Source organism: Parasteatoda tepidariorum, chromosome 2, assembly GCF_982258835.1.
Source record: "Parasteatoda tepidariorum strain Cologne lab strain chromosome 2, Ptep-v5.0, whole genome shotgun sequence".
NCBI lineage: Eukaryota > Metazoa > Arthropoda > Arachnida > Araneae > Theridiidae > Parasteatoda > Parasteatoda tepidariorum.
This window is the reverse complement of record NC_141756.1, coordinates 37,120,158-37,139,100: the sequence shown is the minus strand read 5'-3', so window position 1 is coordinate 37,139,100 and position 18,943 is coordinate 37,120,158. Positions and strand designations below refer to the sequence as shown.

Below are 18,943 nucleotides of genomic sequence, written 5' to 3'. Positions count from 1 at the left end.
TACTCTTCCAGTTTACAGAAAATTTGAACCCTGAGAAAAAAAGTATAGTCTTAACTACCTGAACATAGTAAAATTTACAGTGTTTCTGCCTCTATAGGGACTCAGTTATTTTTACCGGAGGGCTTTGGTAAAGATTTTGGTAATTAGCAATAAAATATAATCTTATAATGATAAAATTTAGTGATTTGAATAATAAAACTTGATAAATGTGACAAAATGTAATAATTTTGTCATGATACCTTACTTAGAACATTGCATAAGAAACATTTATTTATTTATTTATTTTAAATAGCAGGCACTGAACTTTATTCTTCGCCTTAGAAGATGCCGGAATTGTTACCCATTTTACGTTACCCAGTGGGCACCTGTGAACCTAAGTCACGGAGGCGAGCAACGTTACCCACGCCACACTGCCACAAACCCGTTCATAGGGTGGGACACATTCACACATCACACACAACAGAGAACAACACAAAGAGAGAAACATCCATGCCCAGAGCAGGATTCGAACCCGCAGCCATTGGTTTCTCAGTCAGGCGTGCCAACAGCTCGGCCACCTGGCCGGCTAGGAAACATTTATTTGGTTAAATTTATATTTCAGTTCGTATTTTTTATTGACTACATGGTAATGAGATCTGTAATTTTGAAAACCAGAATTTTCGGTGAACCGTTACCAAAGTAATGGTTTGAATAACGAATTTTGCAGTTTTATCAACCAGAATTACGCTGCTGTTTTTATTTTACCAGAAATGCAATTACCATACAATTCAGTATTTTTACTTAAATGTTTTCCTCCGTGAACGTGTTTTACTATTAAAATTTTATTATGATACATTATGATACAGCAAATGAAAAAAAAATATTATATGACTAAACACTCTTTAGCTAAATTTCATCACAAAACCAGCAATAGAATTCATTCTTTGCCAGCTTGCGCAGTTCCACCAAATCAGGGTATTTACATACTTCAATAGGACGAATATTTTTCACTGCATTTGAATTACACTTTCCATAGAAATGCTGAGGCAATTTCAACTCTGAAATCCACTCAAGATTGCAGCCGCAATCGATTGGATTACCTGAAGCAAAATCAACAATTACTTATACATAAGTTTTAGCAATAATATATAGAGAGAAATACTACTCTGAAATACTACTTTTTAACACAATCAACTCTTTTATTCATTTAGTTCAACTTCGCACAGTAATAAATAGATTTCTGCTGCTTTTCCAATAGAAAAGTTCAGTTCTTAAAATCAGCAGAAATATGAGTTTAAAATTACATTTCATTCCATCAAGAGACACGTTGTTTTAGTAAGCAATTAAAATCTGTTGCCACTGTGACACATTTCATACGTTAGGTGCAGATCTTTTTTTTTATTTCGAATATTTCTGATTTTTTTTTCCTTTTTTTGCTCTGGTAACAATCCTGCCATAAAAAATTTAAAAGAACAATACAGAACTAAATATAAAAGAACAAATTAAAACTAAAGAACAGAATAAGGTATGTTATAAACTAAGACTTAAAATAATTATCTGAATCATGTTTATTGTAAAAGAAAACCGTATGTAAAATAATGAACTCCGACTTTCAATTAAAAGTAAGTTGTTAAACTCAGATTTTTAACAATTCGAGGAAAAGCTTAGACTCCTAACTAATTTTTTTTTAAAAATACGAGTCTAGCATTTATTACCTCATTATTACCAAACAATACAAGCGCCATAAAATGAAATTACTTTGCCCAGTCAAAAGTACATTAAAAATGTGCATGGTGTTAATTTTTTAATTAAATGGGTTGAGGTTTTATGGTTTTAGACGTAATGCAGAAGAATCAATTTGCAAAAGAGTCAATTTCAAGACAAATAGTTTATTCCAAGCCAAATTTTAAATGTGTTAAGTTCGTACCGAAGCAACGACATTAGGTACCGAAAGTCTTAAAGTTTTACAAAAAAAATGGAAAAAGTGGATAGATATTTAAGTTACTTAATTGTCAAATAACACTGTAAAAAATAGATTCTGAAGTCTCACAAATTCTTCATTTTTCCTTGTAAATGCTCCGAGAAAACATTTCGTCAAAATTACGAAGTAACTGTCGTCTCTTCTTGGAGAAAACGAATTTCGTCAATAGTAAAGAAATACTTTGTCATTCTATTTTATTTATTCATTTTTTTCAAGAAAAAAAATCCTAGTGGTTCATATATTCAAGTTTTCAAATAATAACTTTATACAGCTTTGACAAAGTCAACTTAATAATACTAGGAAATAAATAGAACAGAGAGATAAATAGATAAGTTATACCCATGTCCAAAAAGGGATTCGAACTCGGGATCTTTCTATCACGTTGTCTACTACTTGACCACCATACTACCGGTCGGCATATTTAGTCACTTTATCGTCAAGTTTTCATCCTAGTTTCGTTATTCAAGTTAACGATTTCCCACAACGAACTACGATAGGTTTCGTGTCGAGGAAACATTTTCGTCATATATTTGAGACTTCCCATTATGTCACAAATTACATAATTTCGTAACGAAATAATACTCAAAATTAACTAAATATTGCTCAAGGATAGCTGAGTCGTTCAAAGTAAGAGTTGAATTTAAACTCGACAAATACTTTGAACGGTTAATTAAAATTTGCGAAGTTTTCCAGTCAGAACAAAGAGCGTTATAAGAACGTATAGCATATGATTGTATTTAGTTGATATACAGGGTGTTTTGCAATGATATATTTTTCAATTCTTATATGCACACATACATATCAAATTGTGCACATTAAGGGCTGAAAATTAATATTTAATCAGAAAAAAAAACACAAAAATGCTAATAAGTCTCATGAATCTATAGAGTAAGAGCCGTTCTGTCAACATTTAAACATGTTTGGTAGAATGAGAAAACGAATGTAAAATATCATCTCAGGTAATAAACTAATTTTGCTGATTTCCATCCCGTTTTACTCACTATCTACTCGATCGAATCAAATAGCTTGTTCTTATCTTGATCGAATAAAAATTTGTGATCCGAGTGTATGCATAATTTTGACTTCAGCCTTGGCAAGAATAAGGTTGTTATTTGTAATGACACTTGGACAAGCAGTGCTCACCAGCCATTGGCCTTTTGAGATTTAAGTCAGGGAGGTGCGCCTTTCATTTGACAAGAAAGCACATCGAGAAAAATACGATTTAGCTCAGAACCTCACGGATAGATGGCAGCACTACTCGTTAATGAGGCCACTTCCTAAATTTAGACATAGATCAGAAAGGAAAGGAAATTTTTCCTGATCCTTGTACCCATGGTACTCCTCAGCGACCAACCACAAGATTTTCGATTCCACAGATATTAAGAGCTAGCGCTAGAAAGAAAAAAGTGTACTAAACTCCTTTATTAGGAAGCAGCCATCATAAAGATTGGTATAAAAAAGTAATTTCTAATGTAAAGCAAAGCATTTTTCAACTATTTTAAAACTGAATACTTTACTTTTAACAAAATAATAATGACAACTGATATACCGGTATTTATACGTCTTTTATTTTACAAAAAATGTAATTCTACAATGTTAAATGTTGAAAATTGTGAGGTTTTAATGTCTTGAAAAACATTAAGAAACATAATAAAAAGTGGCAGGCCTATAAAAAGGTTCAAGTGGCAGGCCTATAAAAATATTTAAGTGGGAGGCCTATAAAAAGGTATAAGTGGCAGGCCTATAAAAAGGTATAAGAGGCAGGCCTATGAAAAGGTTTAAGTGGTAAGCCTATAAAAAGATATAAGTGGCAGACTTTGGGCATTGTTATTATACGAAAGACTTTTTTTTAAAGAAGACTTTTTTTCACCAAACTGTTTACTGTTGATTCACATTGCTCTATAAAAGGCTTCAAACGAAATTTTTTTCTAGATATTCACCACAATTTCAGAGAAAACATCTTATTGATTTCACGGAAATCGTGGTATTTTAAACAAAAAATACCTTCTGAAGAATTTGAAAATGCTGCTTATCTTTAAATTGAACTTAATCCTTCATATAATTAATAATTCGCACTTTCATACGCCCTTAGTTATGAAACTAGTATGTTTTTCTCTATAATAATCAATTCATTTGTTATATATTTTGATCAAACAAATTGAAAATTATAATTGGTTGTGGATAAATTAGATTTCTTCCTTTTCATACATAGTTCAAACCGTATTTAATAAGTATACATTATTAGATATATATTTTATGCAATTCAATAGAAAAGATACTTACATTTTGCATAGCGAAAAGTTAGTACATAATGCGAGTAATTTAATATTTCGACTACACAAAACACTTATGTATTGTGAAGATATTTTACAAAACTCCTATTTTTCATGAATTAAACATGCATTTGATTCAGTTTCCCCTCCTCTAAAATTGAGACTTATTTAAATTGAAATTGCAAACAAAATTATGGTACTATATAAACCTTTAATTTTGCTACATACTTTTCGTTGCACATTCATAATGTTAAATATGGTGAAATAAAATGAAATTCCTGAATAGTGGAAGTCGGTTATTTAACATAAATATTCCAAACTTGAAGATATTCAAGCTTCAAGTAGATTCAAGAAAGTTAATTTAACAAGTCAAGGCTTATTTCAGTAAGAGAGAGGCGTACAATAACATATGGAAGAGAAGCATTCAAAACGCTGTTAAATACAAACTGTGAAATTCCAAACTTTCCAACTCTCCAAATAGGCTTTCGAGCATTCATTTTCCGCGAGAGTATAAAGTTTATTGTTAACCAAATAAAGTATCCATAATTCAATTATCTCAAGAATAAGTTTTCCGGTAGAAGTCCCATTTTCTTGCCAATTTTTTTCACTCCACCGGAATTTAATTGTGGCCAGGATATAGAGTGTTACATATGATAAATATAATCGATGGGTATTTTATTTATTTCTCACTAATTGTAGTCTCTCATTTAAATAATTTATTTAGAAGAAAAATAATTCATTGTATATATAAAAGTTATAGGGGAGAGTCGGGTAACCCCGCCCACTTAAAGGAATATTGCTTATATTTCTGTATAATATTGAGTAATAATCAATATTTTTGTATGTTTCTATTGTTTTATCATCTAATTAAATAATGCAAGAAGAATAAACTAAAAAAAAGAATAGTTCTTAAAAATAGAAATTTAAAAAAACATATTTTTCAGCTCTTTTAAAAATGTGTCGGGTAGCCCAACCCAGTTACAAAAATTATGTTTTTTGACTGCTTTTTCAGGTGCAAATGAAAATGACCAATGTATTAACAATAGATAAACCTCATTTATCATTTTTATCACAAAATTATTTTATTTATTACATATTTATATACTTTTAGTGAATTCTATCATTTAAGAGCAATCATTTAATAACAACAATATTTGTTGTTAAAAATGCATATAACATTCCAATTTGAAGCAAGAAAATAATAATCTTTGCAATCGTACATTTATAGACGAAATAAAATTGGACGGTGATACCCGACATTCATGTGAGCGGGGCTACCCGAAATCCAATTTTTTTGTAAATTTGAAATCACTCGAACAATTTTTCGCATATAAACTTCTTTCATTGTGCAAATTAAACTTAAGACATACTTTAATGCTGCATGTATAGAAAAAATTATTGTTTTAGTATTAAAATGGTTTAATCGAAACATTCAACCAATTTTTCTTAATTTCATGACTACTGTGTTCAACATATTTTCAAAACTATAGTTTACCATGTTATCAGCTGCATAAATACTTGAAACTTTGAAAATATTCTTTTCTTAATATAACAATTAATGTCTGATGGCCCATTGACATGAAAAAATATTCTATTCATATGAAATTGACAGTGGGCGGGGGTACCCGACACTCCCCTACATTATTCGAATATTAGATATTTTGAGCAAATATATCACATGAGTATAGTTTACTACTTGCCTCATAAAACCACTACTTTTCCTTCATCAAATATGGGATATAGTTTTAATTTATTCGATTTCTTAAACTATGCTTCTAAAATTGAAATAATTCACATTAAATTTTCCCTCAAAAAAATAGTAAACAATTTATATTCACAAAAATAATGTAGCAAAAAATATACACTTTGTTGCACAAAACTTCTATGTAACAAAAAAATTGAAACATCAGATAATTCATAATAATAATTGGAAAAATTTATGTAGCTACATTCTTGACCTCATAATATTCTGTTATTTTGTTTGATATTCTACACAGAGAAAAAACATGTCCGATCAAACTACCGTGTTTGATCATACTTTTGGTCAAATGTCCAGCATGGGCAAATTTACCGCGTTTCTGGTTCTGAAAATGCTCGACCAAAGTGTTTTAATAATGACGTTATTCAAATTAACAATAAAATATGGCTTTAAATATATGATAAAGTTTGATAATTGTGGTCAAAATGGCAATTTTATCAAAATACTTTAAGTATGACATAGAAACCATTTATTTGGTTAAATTTTCTTTTTTGTTTTGAAATTTTTACTAAATGTATGTTAACAAAAACTATAATTTTGTCCAAATAAAGTATTTATAATCCTATTCAGCTCAAACTAATTTCAACCCTTTAATTAAATTGTTCATATAGAAAAAAATTATTATATATGGAAAAGTTACAAAATAATCTATAAAACATAGAATAGGGGAGAGTGGGGTCAATTGCAACAGGGTACGATTGTAACAGAGCAAAAATTTTGAGTGTCGGGTTCTAGATTTGGTTCCTAGGTGGCGCACAAGGTGTATTTAATAAATCTACATGTACACCCCTGCTGGCAACCATTTTTATGTACTTTTGAAAGAGTTGCATCACAAAAGATATTTTCACGCTACGTAAGTACTTTTTTTGGTATTAGAATATTATATTGTAACAAAGTAATTTTGTTTTAACAAATAAAAATTATTAACCGAATATGTAAGAGGACACCTTAATTAACATTTCAAAAAAAATATTAGTTTTGTTAATTTGTTAATTAACTAGCATTGTTTTTAACAAATGAAGCTGAAATGGCGTCTTGGGGACGATTGTAACAATAAGTAAACGGACGATTGTAACAGCTGAAAATAAATTATCTTATGTTTACAAACCATTACTTAACTCTTTAAGAACCACCAATAGTTTCCTATATCATTTATATTATGTCGCATGTGCATTATTTTATTCGTCACCTTTCACAGCATGAATTAAAATCTTTAACCCTTTATAGTTAAAAGTTTAACCCTTTAGGTCTCTGCTTCATTATTATTTTTACTCCTAAAATATCACTACTATTTTGATCAATAAAAAAATCTATCACAACTGTGATAATATGTATAATTAACTACGTTTTAGTTGAATTTATGAACTGTTACAATTGACCCGGTCAGTGGGGACAATAGTAACAAGTGCACGACTGTCAAAAATTTTTAATAACTAGTATAATAAAATTTAAAATAAGGTATTTATTATTTTTTTTCTAGTGGAGGATAGTCTCTCATCTGTCAATTAATACTAATAGTATATTGCATTTTTTGTTAGTTAAAAATAGTTAAGTAAAAACTGTTACAATTGACCCCACTCTCCCCTTTTAATTATAAAATAAATTATAAAATGTCGAAAATTTGAAGCTTATAAAAAGTTAATGCATAATTTGAGTGTTCAATATTTTTAACAAACACACTACGTGAGTACAGCTTAGAACATTAGTAATTCCATATAAAATTACGGTAAAATGTACTGCTTCCACCCCGAATACATCATTTATATTATTCATTTTACCTTAAAATCCATTTTTCCAAAAAAACTCTACACCATAAACATTGTAGTAATATTTACTTCATTTCAATGATTTTACAGTAAGCAGTTTCGTAAAAATTACGATATATCAGATTAATTTCACGGTTAAGAGTACCGGCACCCCGAGTGTCATACTTTTTGTCATAACTAGATCCGGAATTTTTTGCGGTGTAGACATTTCAAAAAAAAATTCTACTTTACCTTCATTGAATACGTAATATATCGCACAATTGATTCACCTTCATAAAATGTTTTCTTTTTAATTTTAATATTGCAATTTTAATTTCCATAAAAATAATAAATAGTCTCTTTTTATATTAAAACAAAAGAAAATTTATACTTTGTGGTGTGAAAAATCTGTAGAACTGATATGTGATATTAAATATTATAAAAATAATGTTTTAGATCGTTTGCTTGTAGAAATTCATGAAATCGTAAAAGTCCGTTATTTTGCATAATATTCTAAACTTGGAGCTATAAGACTTCAGGAATATTCAAGAAAGTTAATTTAGCAAGTCAAGTCTCATTTCAATAACAGAGAGAAGCGCAATAACATATGGAAGAGGGTTATTCAAAACGATGTTAAATACAAACCGTATAATTCCACACGTTCCAGTTCTCCTAAAATGGGTTTCCATACATTTTCTGCAAGAGTAGAAAGTTTATTGTTGTCTAAATAAAGCCTCCGCAATCCGAACATCTCATCGAATAAGTCTTCCGGTAGAGAGCGCAGATTGTTGTCACTATGACAGAGAAAAAGAGCTTTTACAACCCATGTTCAAAATAAAGTTTATCTTTAAATCAAAGCACTCTGAGTAAGTGTTTACGTTTCCTGAGAATTTAAAAGGACCTTTTTCCGATTTAGGCGAAAAGCCATAAAATAAATATGATGGAATTTCATGAGTTTCATTATGGGCGTTGAAGTGATAAAAAAATCTTTCTGATGATTGAAGCTAGATTTTATTTATTTTTTTAAGATCTGTATTATTGGAAATAACATTTTATTTTAGACTTATGGTCAAAAAATTCGCAACTTTCTGAGAAATTACTTGTTATATACGTATTGACGACGCTTTAAAAACAAAGCACGGTGAAAAAGTAACTACAAAAAGTAATTGCAGTAAGATATTAACTATTTTTCTCTTTCCACGAAAAATATTTTGTGGTCATTGAGTTTTTTCTATAAAAATATTTAATCCTTCAGATTTATGTTGGTTTCTTTCCCCTTGTAAATCAAAATAGATATCATTCATAACATTTCCTCAAATGATATTATTATCTTCAGTAAATAAAAATATTTTTACTAGGTCATATTTTCTATACTTCTTAAACTTGTGTTGATTTCTTGCAATTTTAAAGAACAACTCATATATCTGTAAAAATTCAACTAGTTTATGACCAAAACCAGCAAAATTAAAATTATAGAATTTGCTGATTACGTGCCGTATAATCATAAAAATACTTGCTTCTTTATGAAAGTTTGTTTTTTACCTTTGTTTTATGGGAAGTTAAAGTCTGTTATTTCTTATGTCATTTTTTAAGTTCTGTTTTATTGGAAATGAAATTTGATTTTAGACTTATGGTAAAAAAAACGTAACTTTCTGAGTAATCATTTGTAATGTATACGTATTGACGATGCTTTAGAAACAAAGCACGATAACGAAAGAACAACAAAAAGTAATTGCAGTTAGATATTAAAAAATTTTCTCTCTGCTCGAAAAATAATTCATAGCCAATATATTGAACTTTTTCCTTATAAATATCATAATCCTTTATATTTATGTTGGTTTCCTTCCATTCGTAAATCTAAATAGATATCACTCATAATATTCCCTCAAATGAAATTGTTATCTTTAGTAAATAAATATATGTTTGCTAAGTCATGTTTTCTAAATTCCTTTATTGATCTCAGTGTAACTTTTTATTTTTGTTTGTATAAACTTATGTTGATTTCTTGCAGTTTTAAATATATAATATATATATATATATATATATATATATATATATATATATATATATATATATATATATATATATATATATATATATATATATATATATATATATATATATATATATATATATATATATATATATATATATATATATATATATATATATATATATATATATATATATATATATATATGTTTGGAAACATTTACCTTGTTTCGCTCTATGGGAATGCCAAAAAGCTGAATGTGCTTCGGTTAAGATTTCGGTAAAATAACAACAAAAAATCGTTTTATATTATGTGATAAATGTGCGATTGTGGTAAAATTTAGTATTTTCATTATTATATCTTAGAGCATGGCATAAAAACCATTTATTCGGTTAAATTTAGTTTTAAGTTTTATATTTATTTCTAAAAGTTTGATAACAATGCGTCTATAACGATAGAAATCAGAATTTCCAATGAACCGTTGCCACACGAACGAAACATTAACGAATTAAATATTGTATATTTTGGTTTTATTATCAGACTTGTTTTTCTCTAAATGGTCACTTCCCTACAGTACGATAATTAATTACCAGATTTTTTTTTCCTGTTAGGTTTATAACTTTTTAAATGTAGCATATTTTTCTGATTGGTCTTATCTCCTTGCTTCAAAACCCTCAAAATCTTTAATCATTAATATATTTTGTATCTCAAATGGGACTCACAAACTTTTCATTTAGACCCCAGAATTTTAAAAGAAAACTCACCCTACTAACTCGCTAACAAACATCACGTGTAATGGTTCATCTTTTTTTCAAAATATTCAGATAAACCTGTAACTTTTACCGTTGTAATATATCTAATGGGATAATAATATTCAGAGAAAGTTATTTTAGAAGCACTCCACATAAAAATTTCATATTTTGCAAACTACCTTTTCCAAAAAATTATTAATATTTTTTTATTTCTCCAAAACATAAACATTTTAACGCTCAAGAAGTTCTGTCATGTTGTGATACAAAAATTTGAATGAACAAAAAAAGTTTTAATGACCTATAAACAGGTAAAATTTTTAAAGGTGCTTTTAACATATTTAAAAGGGATTATTTGCATACTCAATTGTATAAATTTTTACAATAAGCAAGTGTTATGGTATATAAATTTTAATATCAAAGAATAAAAAATTGTGCTTTTCAAAGAAATTCTGGCTTATAGTAATTTTTGACTTTTTAATTCAGTATCATTGCAATATTTTTGTTTATAAGTTATTAATTTCAAAAATGAATAGCACTTAATACCTTTTCGAACAATTTGTTCTTGTCAATTTTCATATTTTTGTTGAGTTTCTGATCAAAAATCAAGATAACTATTAATTTTTAAAAGCTCTATGCTTTGTTAATCCTCTAACATCGATATTCTAAAATATTTTTAGCCTTTCGAATATGTTATAACATATTGTTTGTTTAAAAACGTATTACTTGCATACGTTATATTAAGTTTTTATTTAAAAACATATTAAATGAAGCAACATTATACAGTGTAACAAATTCCGAATTAAAGCACTGCAAAAAACATTAGCACCCTGAGTGCAGCATCCATAAATTCTAAATTTAAAATTTTTACTGTAAAATTTTATAAGGTAATTGTTACAGTAATATTTATTTAACTATAATTATTCAGTGATTTTAGAGTTAAAATTAGTGTAAAAAGTACGGTATACTAGATTATTTGTTTCTTAATATTTTACGGTAAAATTTACTGGCACCCTAAGTTTTGGTACTTTTTACTGTAATTTGATCCGGAATTTTAAAAATAATAAAATTCACGAAATAAACTTTAAAATACTGAGCATAAGTTTAAGGATTTTTTTATATCTAAAACAAGATTTTCGATATATATATATATCACATTGCAATACATTTTCAACTCAAGTGAATAATAATATTTACCTGAGGCGAAGAAATATAAGTTCATTTCCCGGATAAGGAAATAAATTTCTACTAATTTCAGATATGCTGTTGCTTGATAAGTCTAGTTCGTTAAGTTTAAACATGTAACGAAACGCTCCAGGTTCAAGCTGTGATATCCTAGAAACATGAGAACTTTTGTAACATTTCATATAATTAAAAATGAATGCAATGTTTATAATGTACAAAGTGTTTCATAATTATCACCCTTATCAAATATTTATTGAAATAATCTCAAAAATGTATTCGAAAAATTATACAAATCAGAGTTCTCAAATTAATATTTTAGATAAGAAAAAACAAAAACTATACCAAAATCTAAATAAAAGGCTGGACAGAAAACATCAAAATCTAAATGATTCTCCGATGGAAAAAAAAGTTAAAAATCTATCATTGGAAAAACCTAGCAATTTCTTTGGGCAAATAAACTGGATTTGAAATATAAGTTCAGTTTTCCTCAATAATGATTCGAAGACTTTGTATAGAGTATTTGTTTTTCTTTGCCTAAATATTATTTCCCACTTTTTACCTATATGCTTTTTGATAAGTAAAATATACATTAAGGGTGGAAATTACGGAACACCCCGTAAAAATATTAAAATTTAAATTAAAGATAGTTTTTAATTGATGATTTAAGAGCTTAGTTCTGAAACGTGTTAAATGAAATTGTAAAGATCCTTACATTTCGACATTGCGAAAATTTGTATCGATCTGTAAGCTAAAAGTACTTCTATGTCCCAGCAAAAGATCTATCAATAGTTTAGATGAATCACTGCATTATAGAAAAAAATTATATCATCTCTTACGAACAGCTTACTGATTTTTTTATGCATTTTAAATCAGATTTTTTTCAAATTTTTTCAACCAAAGAAATACCATGCATTTTACATTTTTTTATCTGTTCGATAACTATTTCAATTTACATAAAAAATTAAATACTCAAAGCACCACTTAACACATTAAACTAACTACGGATTCCATTTTGAAGATATAATTAATAATTTTTTTTTTAAGGATTTCAGTTCGTAAATGATTTATTGATTATTAAACATTTGTTTTTAGCTTTTTAAGTCACTATATTACGGAGAACACAAATAATATCTCAAAAAAATTTAAAGTCACAAAATTTTGCAAATAAACCCATAGTCACATTTTAACTAATATCATAATATATTTACTTGATTAAAATCTTCATCCACTTTAAAAATATAAAAACAGAAAATCCAATTCGCCATGACGCACTCTAAACTAGGTGCTTATTTTCAAGACTTCAAAAATGGACGCCTATTTTAATCTTTAAAATGGGCACCTGTCCTTGAGCGCTTGAAACACGTCAACTGTTACTTCCAATTAGCATATTTTTAAAGCGGGTGAATTTTTTAATCAAGTAAGATCTTACCTCTTCAGTTTCTTGCGATTAGTTGTTTAATCATAATATTTTATTAAGGTTATTAGCGATTTATTTTCAAAATAATAAACATAATAAACTATAAGCACGGATATTTCATTTGGGACTTTAGAAAACTTTTTTGAAATAAGATTCTGAGACCAATTAGATTCGTTTGCATAATCCTATGAGCGAAAGAATTTTTGTTGAGATGTTCAATCAACAAAAACATACTTACTGATTTTCTTTTAGAATTAGCGACCTCAAGCTTGGAGGAGAATGGTAAAACCACTGTTTGGGTACTTTTTTCAGTTTATTGTAAGAGAGGTCTAAATAATGCAATGCACGTAATTCAGCAATCATTTCCCAACTCAATTCATCACCTAAACTGCATCGTCTCATTGAAAGAAGCTCTAAGTAGGGTTCTTGTCCAAAAAATGCTGATCGTCCAGCTTGAGTAAAGTGACTGATATTTGCATTTTCAACCTGAAATTTAAAATTTCTGTCATAAAATGCTATTTCTTTTGACTTATTATAATAATTATCAACAATATTTGACAGAATTAATGGAAAACAATAATTTTAATTACTAAAAGCCAAAAATACAACATTTTAAACAAAGAATGCCATTGGCAGATGTAGAAAAGCACATTCCCTACCAAATTCAGGATCGAATCAGGGTATAAAATACGGGCACTTTGGGTGCATCATCTGTAAAATCTATTTTTAAAGTAAAATAGTATACCGTATTTTTTTAGAGTAATATTTATTTAATTAGATTTTATAATAAATATCCTTGTAAAAATTACAGTATATCAGATTTTTGTTTCGCAATATGTTCCGGTAAAAATGATTTCTCTGTAAAATGGACCGGCAACGTGAGTGCCTGCACTTATTACAGCAATTTGTTCCGGAATATCTTACAATGCCATACCTGCCAACTCTTCCGGATTTTCCGGAAGATTTTATTTTCATATTTAAAGTGGTAGTAAATATATACTATTTTTTCTTTTATAAATTTAATTTTTTAATGATTTTGATCACCACTATTCTTACAAAAATTAACCACATATATCAATATGCGTTACTATCATGGTTGTCAACTTAAGTTTGCTCAAATACAACGTGTTTGTTTGCTTAAAATTGAAGTTTTAATTCCATTTTAATACCACTGGGAAAAATTATACTGGAAAGGATTAAAAGTTGGCAGGTATGCAATGCATTCTTAGCTTATGGAACCAGTTTTCTGTGTGTTCTTAGGTGGAAAAACAATCTCCTTAATTTCTCAAAGTTTGAAAACTATAAACGTATAAAAGTATGAGTTTATCGTATAATTATTCCTTAAACATATTCCGGTTAAAATAGATTTTATGGTAAAATATACCGACATTCTGACTGCCTCTACTTATTACCGGAATTTGTTCCGGAATTTCTTACAATTCATTCTTATATCGAACCATCTCTTTGTATGTTCGTAATTGGAAAAACAATCTTTTAAATTTGTCCAATTTTGAATACTACAGACGTTTAAAAGTTATAGTTTATCGTATAATTAATCCGCAAAATAAATTCATAAATACGTTCTGGTAAAAATAGATTTTACAATACCGGAACTTTGATTACCTGTATTTTTTATCATAATCTGATCCGGCATGCTTTTAGATGGAAAAACAATATCCCAAATATTTCTAATTTGGAAAACATCAGAGGATTAAAATTCTGAGTTTATCGTATAATTAATAAAAAACTCGTATCATTAGATTGTATAATTACAGTTGAATCACGTAAGAACATGATGTTAAATTTTTACTTTAAGTAAAACTCAAGAAAACAGCAAACTAGCAATTAATAAAATTTCATATGAAGCAATTCCATCTAGAACTTGTGCAGGTTTAATCCTCGCGTCCATTTATGAACAATTACAATTTACTAAATACTGAGTTGTTCACACACAATTTACTAAATACTGAGTTGAATAACTGTGTTAAATATTTTCAAAAATTTAGAAGATAAGTTTTGCGAATTGGGGAGCCCGAGGACTGTATAGAATGTCTACTGGTGGTAAACTGAGTTTAAACAGTTCATTTAGATTGATCAGGCCCACTGAGAAGGTATTCTGGAGTTAATTGGGCTTAGAGACAATGTCTACGTATCTGACGAACTTGTCTGGAGATATTTTCATATCCTTGAAGGTATCTCCAAAAGACATGAAGATACAAAGTATCCTCTTTAATATGAATCTCTAATATTTTTACACAAAAGGGTTAATACATCACGTTAGTTGTTTCTGGAAGGTGAATGCATTGCTGGCATATTTCAGGACCTTTATATTTGGTACATGAGGGCTTCATTAGGATATCATACTCGAAAATACATCATGTCATCATCATAAATCATCAACATACATCATGTAATGTTGATGATTTATTTAAATTGTGGGAGGCATATAGGATAGACGTGCTGAATTGCTGTTGGTAACATAAAGGATTCTTTTGCCTCCATTTCTCCACCCTATTGTGCTTAAGTTGTATGAATTTGAAAGAACTATCCGTCATCTTGATACCCAGATTGCCATTCTCACGTTACTGGAACGCGCAATGAATTTATTACAAGCAACCTACAATTATTTTAATCTAATCATAAGTTTTTAAATTAATGAATATCTATATAACGTAAAATATTAATACATATATTGTCACGAAATTGGGAGGTCACAATTCTCGCATTTGGAATAAGGAATTAAAAACGAAAATATAACTTGCACAAGCAAGTACACTGCAAAAAATTCCGGGTCAAATTGCGGTAAAAAGTAATGACACTCAGGGGGGTGTCAATACTTTTTAGCGTAAATTTTACCGGGACATGTTTTACATTAATAATTACCGTAAAAGCACTGAATCACTCTAATAAACTATAAAAATTAGGATATAGATTAAGATTTTGCGGTAAAAATAGATTTTATGGGTGATGCACTAAAGGTTTCGGTACTTTATGTCATAATTTGATCCAAAATTTCTTACAGTATAAGCAGTTATCAGCAGATAAACGAAAACATCTTATATATCATATATATTTAAGCGTAAACCATTTCCATTTAGGTATGTCTTTTCAATGACCTTAAATGAAACACAAAGGCAAAATTTCTTTTCTGTGAAACAGCTTTTTGCCACATTTTTCAAGAAAGAGATCTTTCAGTTCAATATATAGTTTAATTATTGTTATATCTTCAATTCAATCGGAATTATAAATTTTCAGACTATCCCACTTCCATGGTGCTTATTATGAATATCATTTCTGAAATTTAAATCAAAATTTCTATTTTAATTCTATTCTCCCTTATTTTCTTTGGTTTTGGTTTGTTATATTCGATGAGTCAACGATAGAATTAAGGATTTGAAACTGTTGCCTGACCAAAGATTAAAATTCAGAAATGTATGATTAGAAATTCCAAATGTAATTTCCAAGAAGTATTAAAATGCGTATAAATAAAACGTATACAAATTAAATTGTAATATGAATGAATTTAAAGAAACATAGTACTATTGTTTCGGATACATTAGAATAATAATCAAATAACGCAGCAATTTTTTTAGAAAAATATAAATTTTAAATTCGAGGTAAATAAAAAAATCGGTACTTAAGAAAAATCGCACCCAGACATTGTTTATAATAACGCTGCAGAAATTTTAAAAATTACGAATGTTTTTTAGAAATATTTTAAAAATTTATATTAATAAAATCGTTGAATATCTTACCTGGAATTCGTGAACAATGTTTTTGAAGAAAAGGTTGCTTGGAAGATAATCGATGTTGGGTGCTCTGAGAAAAAACTTATGAATTGTGCGTCCACAAAAACTGTCACGCAACATTGTTGTAAGCTGAGGCAACTCTAACGATTCACAAAAGACGCTCATTTCTCCATTCTGGTATTGACATTCACAAGGAGCAATCGATGCACTATTTGGACACTCACTTTTTGTCCAATGTACCAACAATAGAAGAAATATCACCAGAAGTCTCATTTTAAATCCCATGTTTTTAACTATAAACAAAATATCGGGTTTAATATCACTATTATTAGTTCATGCATTGCGATAGATTACTTGTAGTAATATATATTGTAGTACAAAATACAATGTATACCTTTGAACTTTTAGGTAACAGCCGTAAAGGAGATTGCCTTTTTAAAGCTTTAGAAAAATTATGCATTAAAAATATTAGTTGGTCTCATTATTCGACTCTTAAATTCAATTTTTTTTTTGAAAAAAGCGAATGCAATTTATAAAGAAAAGCTATATTAAAATGATCATTGTATATCTCTTGCAAAGTTCTGTGTGGTAACCACTTAACAGATTAGTGCTCATTTTTATTAACTTTGTTAAATTAATATAATGTCTTACTGATATACATAATTTATTATTGAAAAACTTGATGAATATTTACAAAATTACTTCTTTCTTGCACATGAAATCTATTTAAACGGGAATTAACACCAATTTAAGATGGTGATTTTCTAACTTCATTAAGTATACTAAGCAGTCAACAGGTAACGCCACCTGCTGTCAGTAACTGCAAAATAATGAAAGTGGCCCGACTAATAAGCCGGCCCAATAATAAATAGCAAATTTCTTTTATAAATAACAATAACCGTTGGTTTGTCTATTTTAAAAAAATATCCCTACTATTTATGAATAAAAATAAGTATTAAGTAATATATATTAAAAATGCATTTGTAAAAATAAATTTTATTATTAAAATTAATTTAAATTGAGTACATGCAAATCAAGAACAAGTAAAAGTCGTTATGCCCAACCATGTGATTTAAATCAGATTTAATTGGATACCTGAAATCAACGTCACTCGTGTGTGTCGAACCTGATTGGCTTCTGAATCACAAATACCACGATTTATATACGATGACGTCACTTACAGGTATCGAATTATCAATAAGCAACAAGATAATTCAAATTCTTATTAATATTAAGAGCTAATTTTTTTAAAAGTTATCTATATATATATAACTCAATTATATTAACATAATTATGTACTGATATTTGTATAATTAATTTAAGCAATTTGAAGCTTCATAAGTAAACTCATAGATAAACCATATAAACATTATTTACTGTCTGCAGAACATAAACATCAAGCCACCACTGTTTCAAAAATGAAAGTTGTGAAGTTCAAATTTTCGCCATAACTATTTCTTGTATTCAAGGAGGTAATCGGGCTAACTAAATTATTTTGCGTAATATCATCACGAATTAGAGCTTAAATAACAAATATAATTTACATACTTTGTTAGATAACGTGTATTTGTTTTAACTATAATATATTGCGTCGCTAAGTAAATAAAGGCTCTATATTTGTTCCCTATATTTTACTTTATATTATTATTAAACTTAATTAGAAAAGTACTTTTAAAAAAATATTAATATTTACGACGGTTTAACTGTTTCATAAATCTAGGAAATATAAACATAGACTTACCCAACAGCTATCATTTTTTGGCTCGAAGTTACTCTGGTTTAAACAACGGCTAAACATTTTTCCACAATGAAAAAAAAGTGTTGCTATAGAAACTATCATCTACGTTTCATTATCAGTAAAAGATATACCAGGCTTAGGAGGTTTGTTAATCTTTTTTTTTATTAAACTTGTTCTGTTTTATCGAAAGTCTTAATTAGTCTTATATTAAAACATTTCATTAAAAGAATTGCGTTGTTTTAATTTTTATTATTTTTTTATGTTCGGTTGAAAATGAAAAATTCTTCGGATTGTACCTTTTTTGTTTTCATAGTTTTTTTCTGTACTTCTTTAATTTCAATTCGATTGTTTGTCTGTGAACTTGAGAAAAAAGCA

The 18,943-nt window shown here is 28.2% G+C and overlaps 1 protein-coding gene across 1 annotated transcript; it reads right to left on the bottom strand.

Annotated features, from left to right (window-relative positions):
* Window positions 1–803: 803 nt before the first annotated feature.
* On the bottom strand, window positions 804–18,675 carry LOC107436948 (uncharacterized). Its single transcript, XM_016048788.4, has 6 exons — window positions 18,572–18,675; window positions 16,837–17,123; window positions 13,320–13,567; window positions 11,677–11,814; window positions 8,383–8,531; window positions 804–1,079 (listed from the first exon to the last, which is right to left on the bottom strand). Exons 2-6 carry the CDS (start codon window positions 17,113–17,115, stop codon window positions 886–888), a joined length of 1,008 nt encoding a protein of 335 aa, XP_015904274.1. The 5' UTR covers window positions 17,116–17,123; window positions 18,572–18,675; the 3' UTR covers window positions 804–885.
* Between the last annotated feature and the right edge of the window lie 268 nt (window positions 18,676–18,943).

What these genes read in the sequence shown, in the direction of transcription:
- LOC107436948 (XM_016048788.4), bottom strand. Translation starts at nt 17,115, where the DNA reads ATGGGATTTAAAATGAGACTTCTGGTGATATTTCTTCTATTGTTGGTA. An exon ending in ACATTGTTCACGAATTCCAG is followed by an intron (nt 13,568 to 16,836) that starts GTAAGATATTCA and finishes TTTAAATTTCAG; the next exon opens with GTTGAAAATGCAAATATCAG. An exon ending in CTAATTCTAAAAGAAAATCA is followed by an intron (nt 11,815 to 13,319) that starts GTAAGTATGTTT and finishes TCATGTTTCTAG; the next exon opens with GATATCACAGCTTGAACCTG.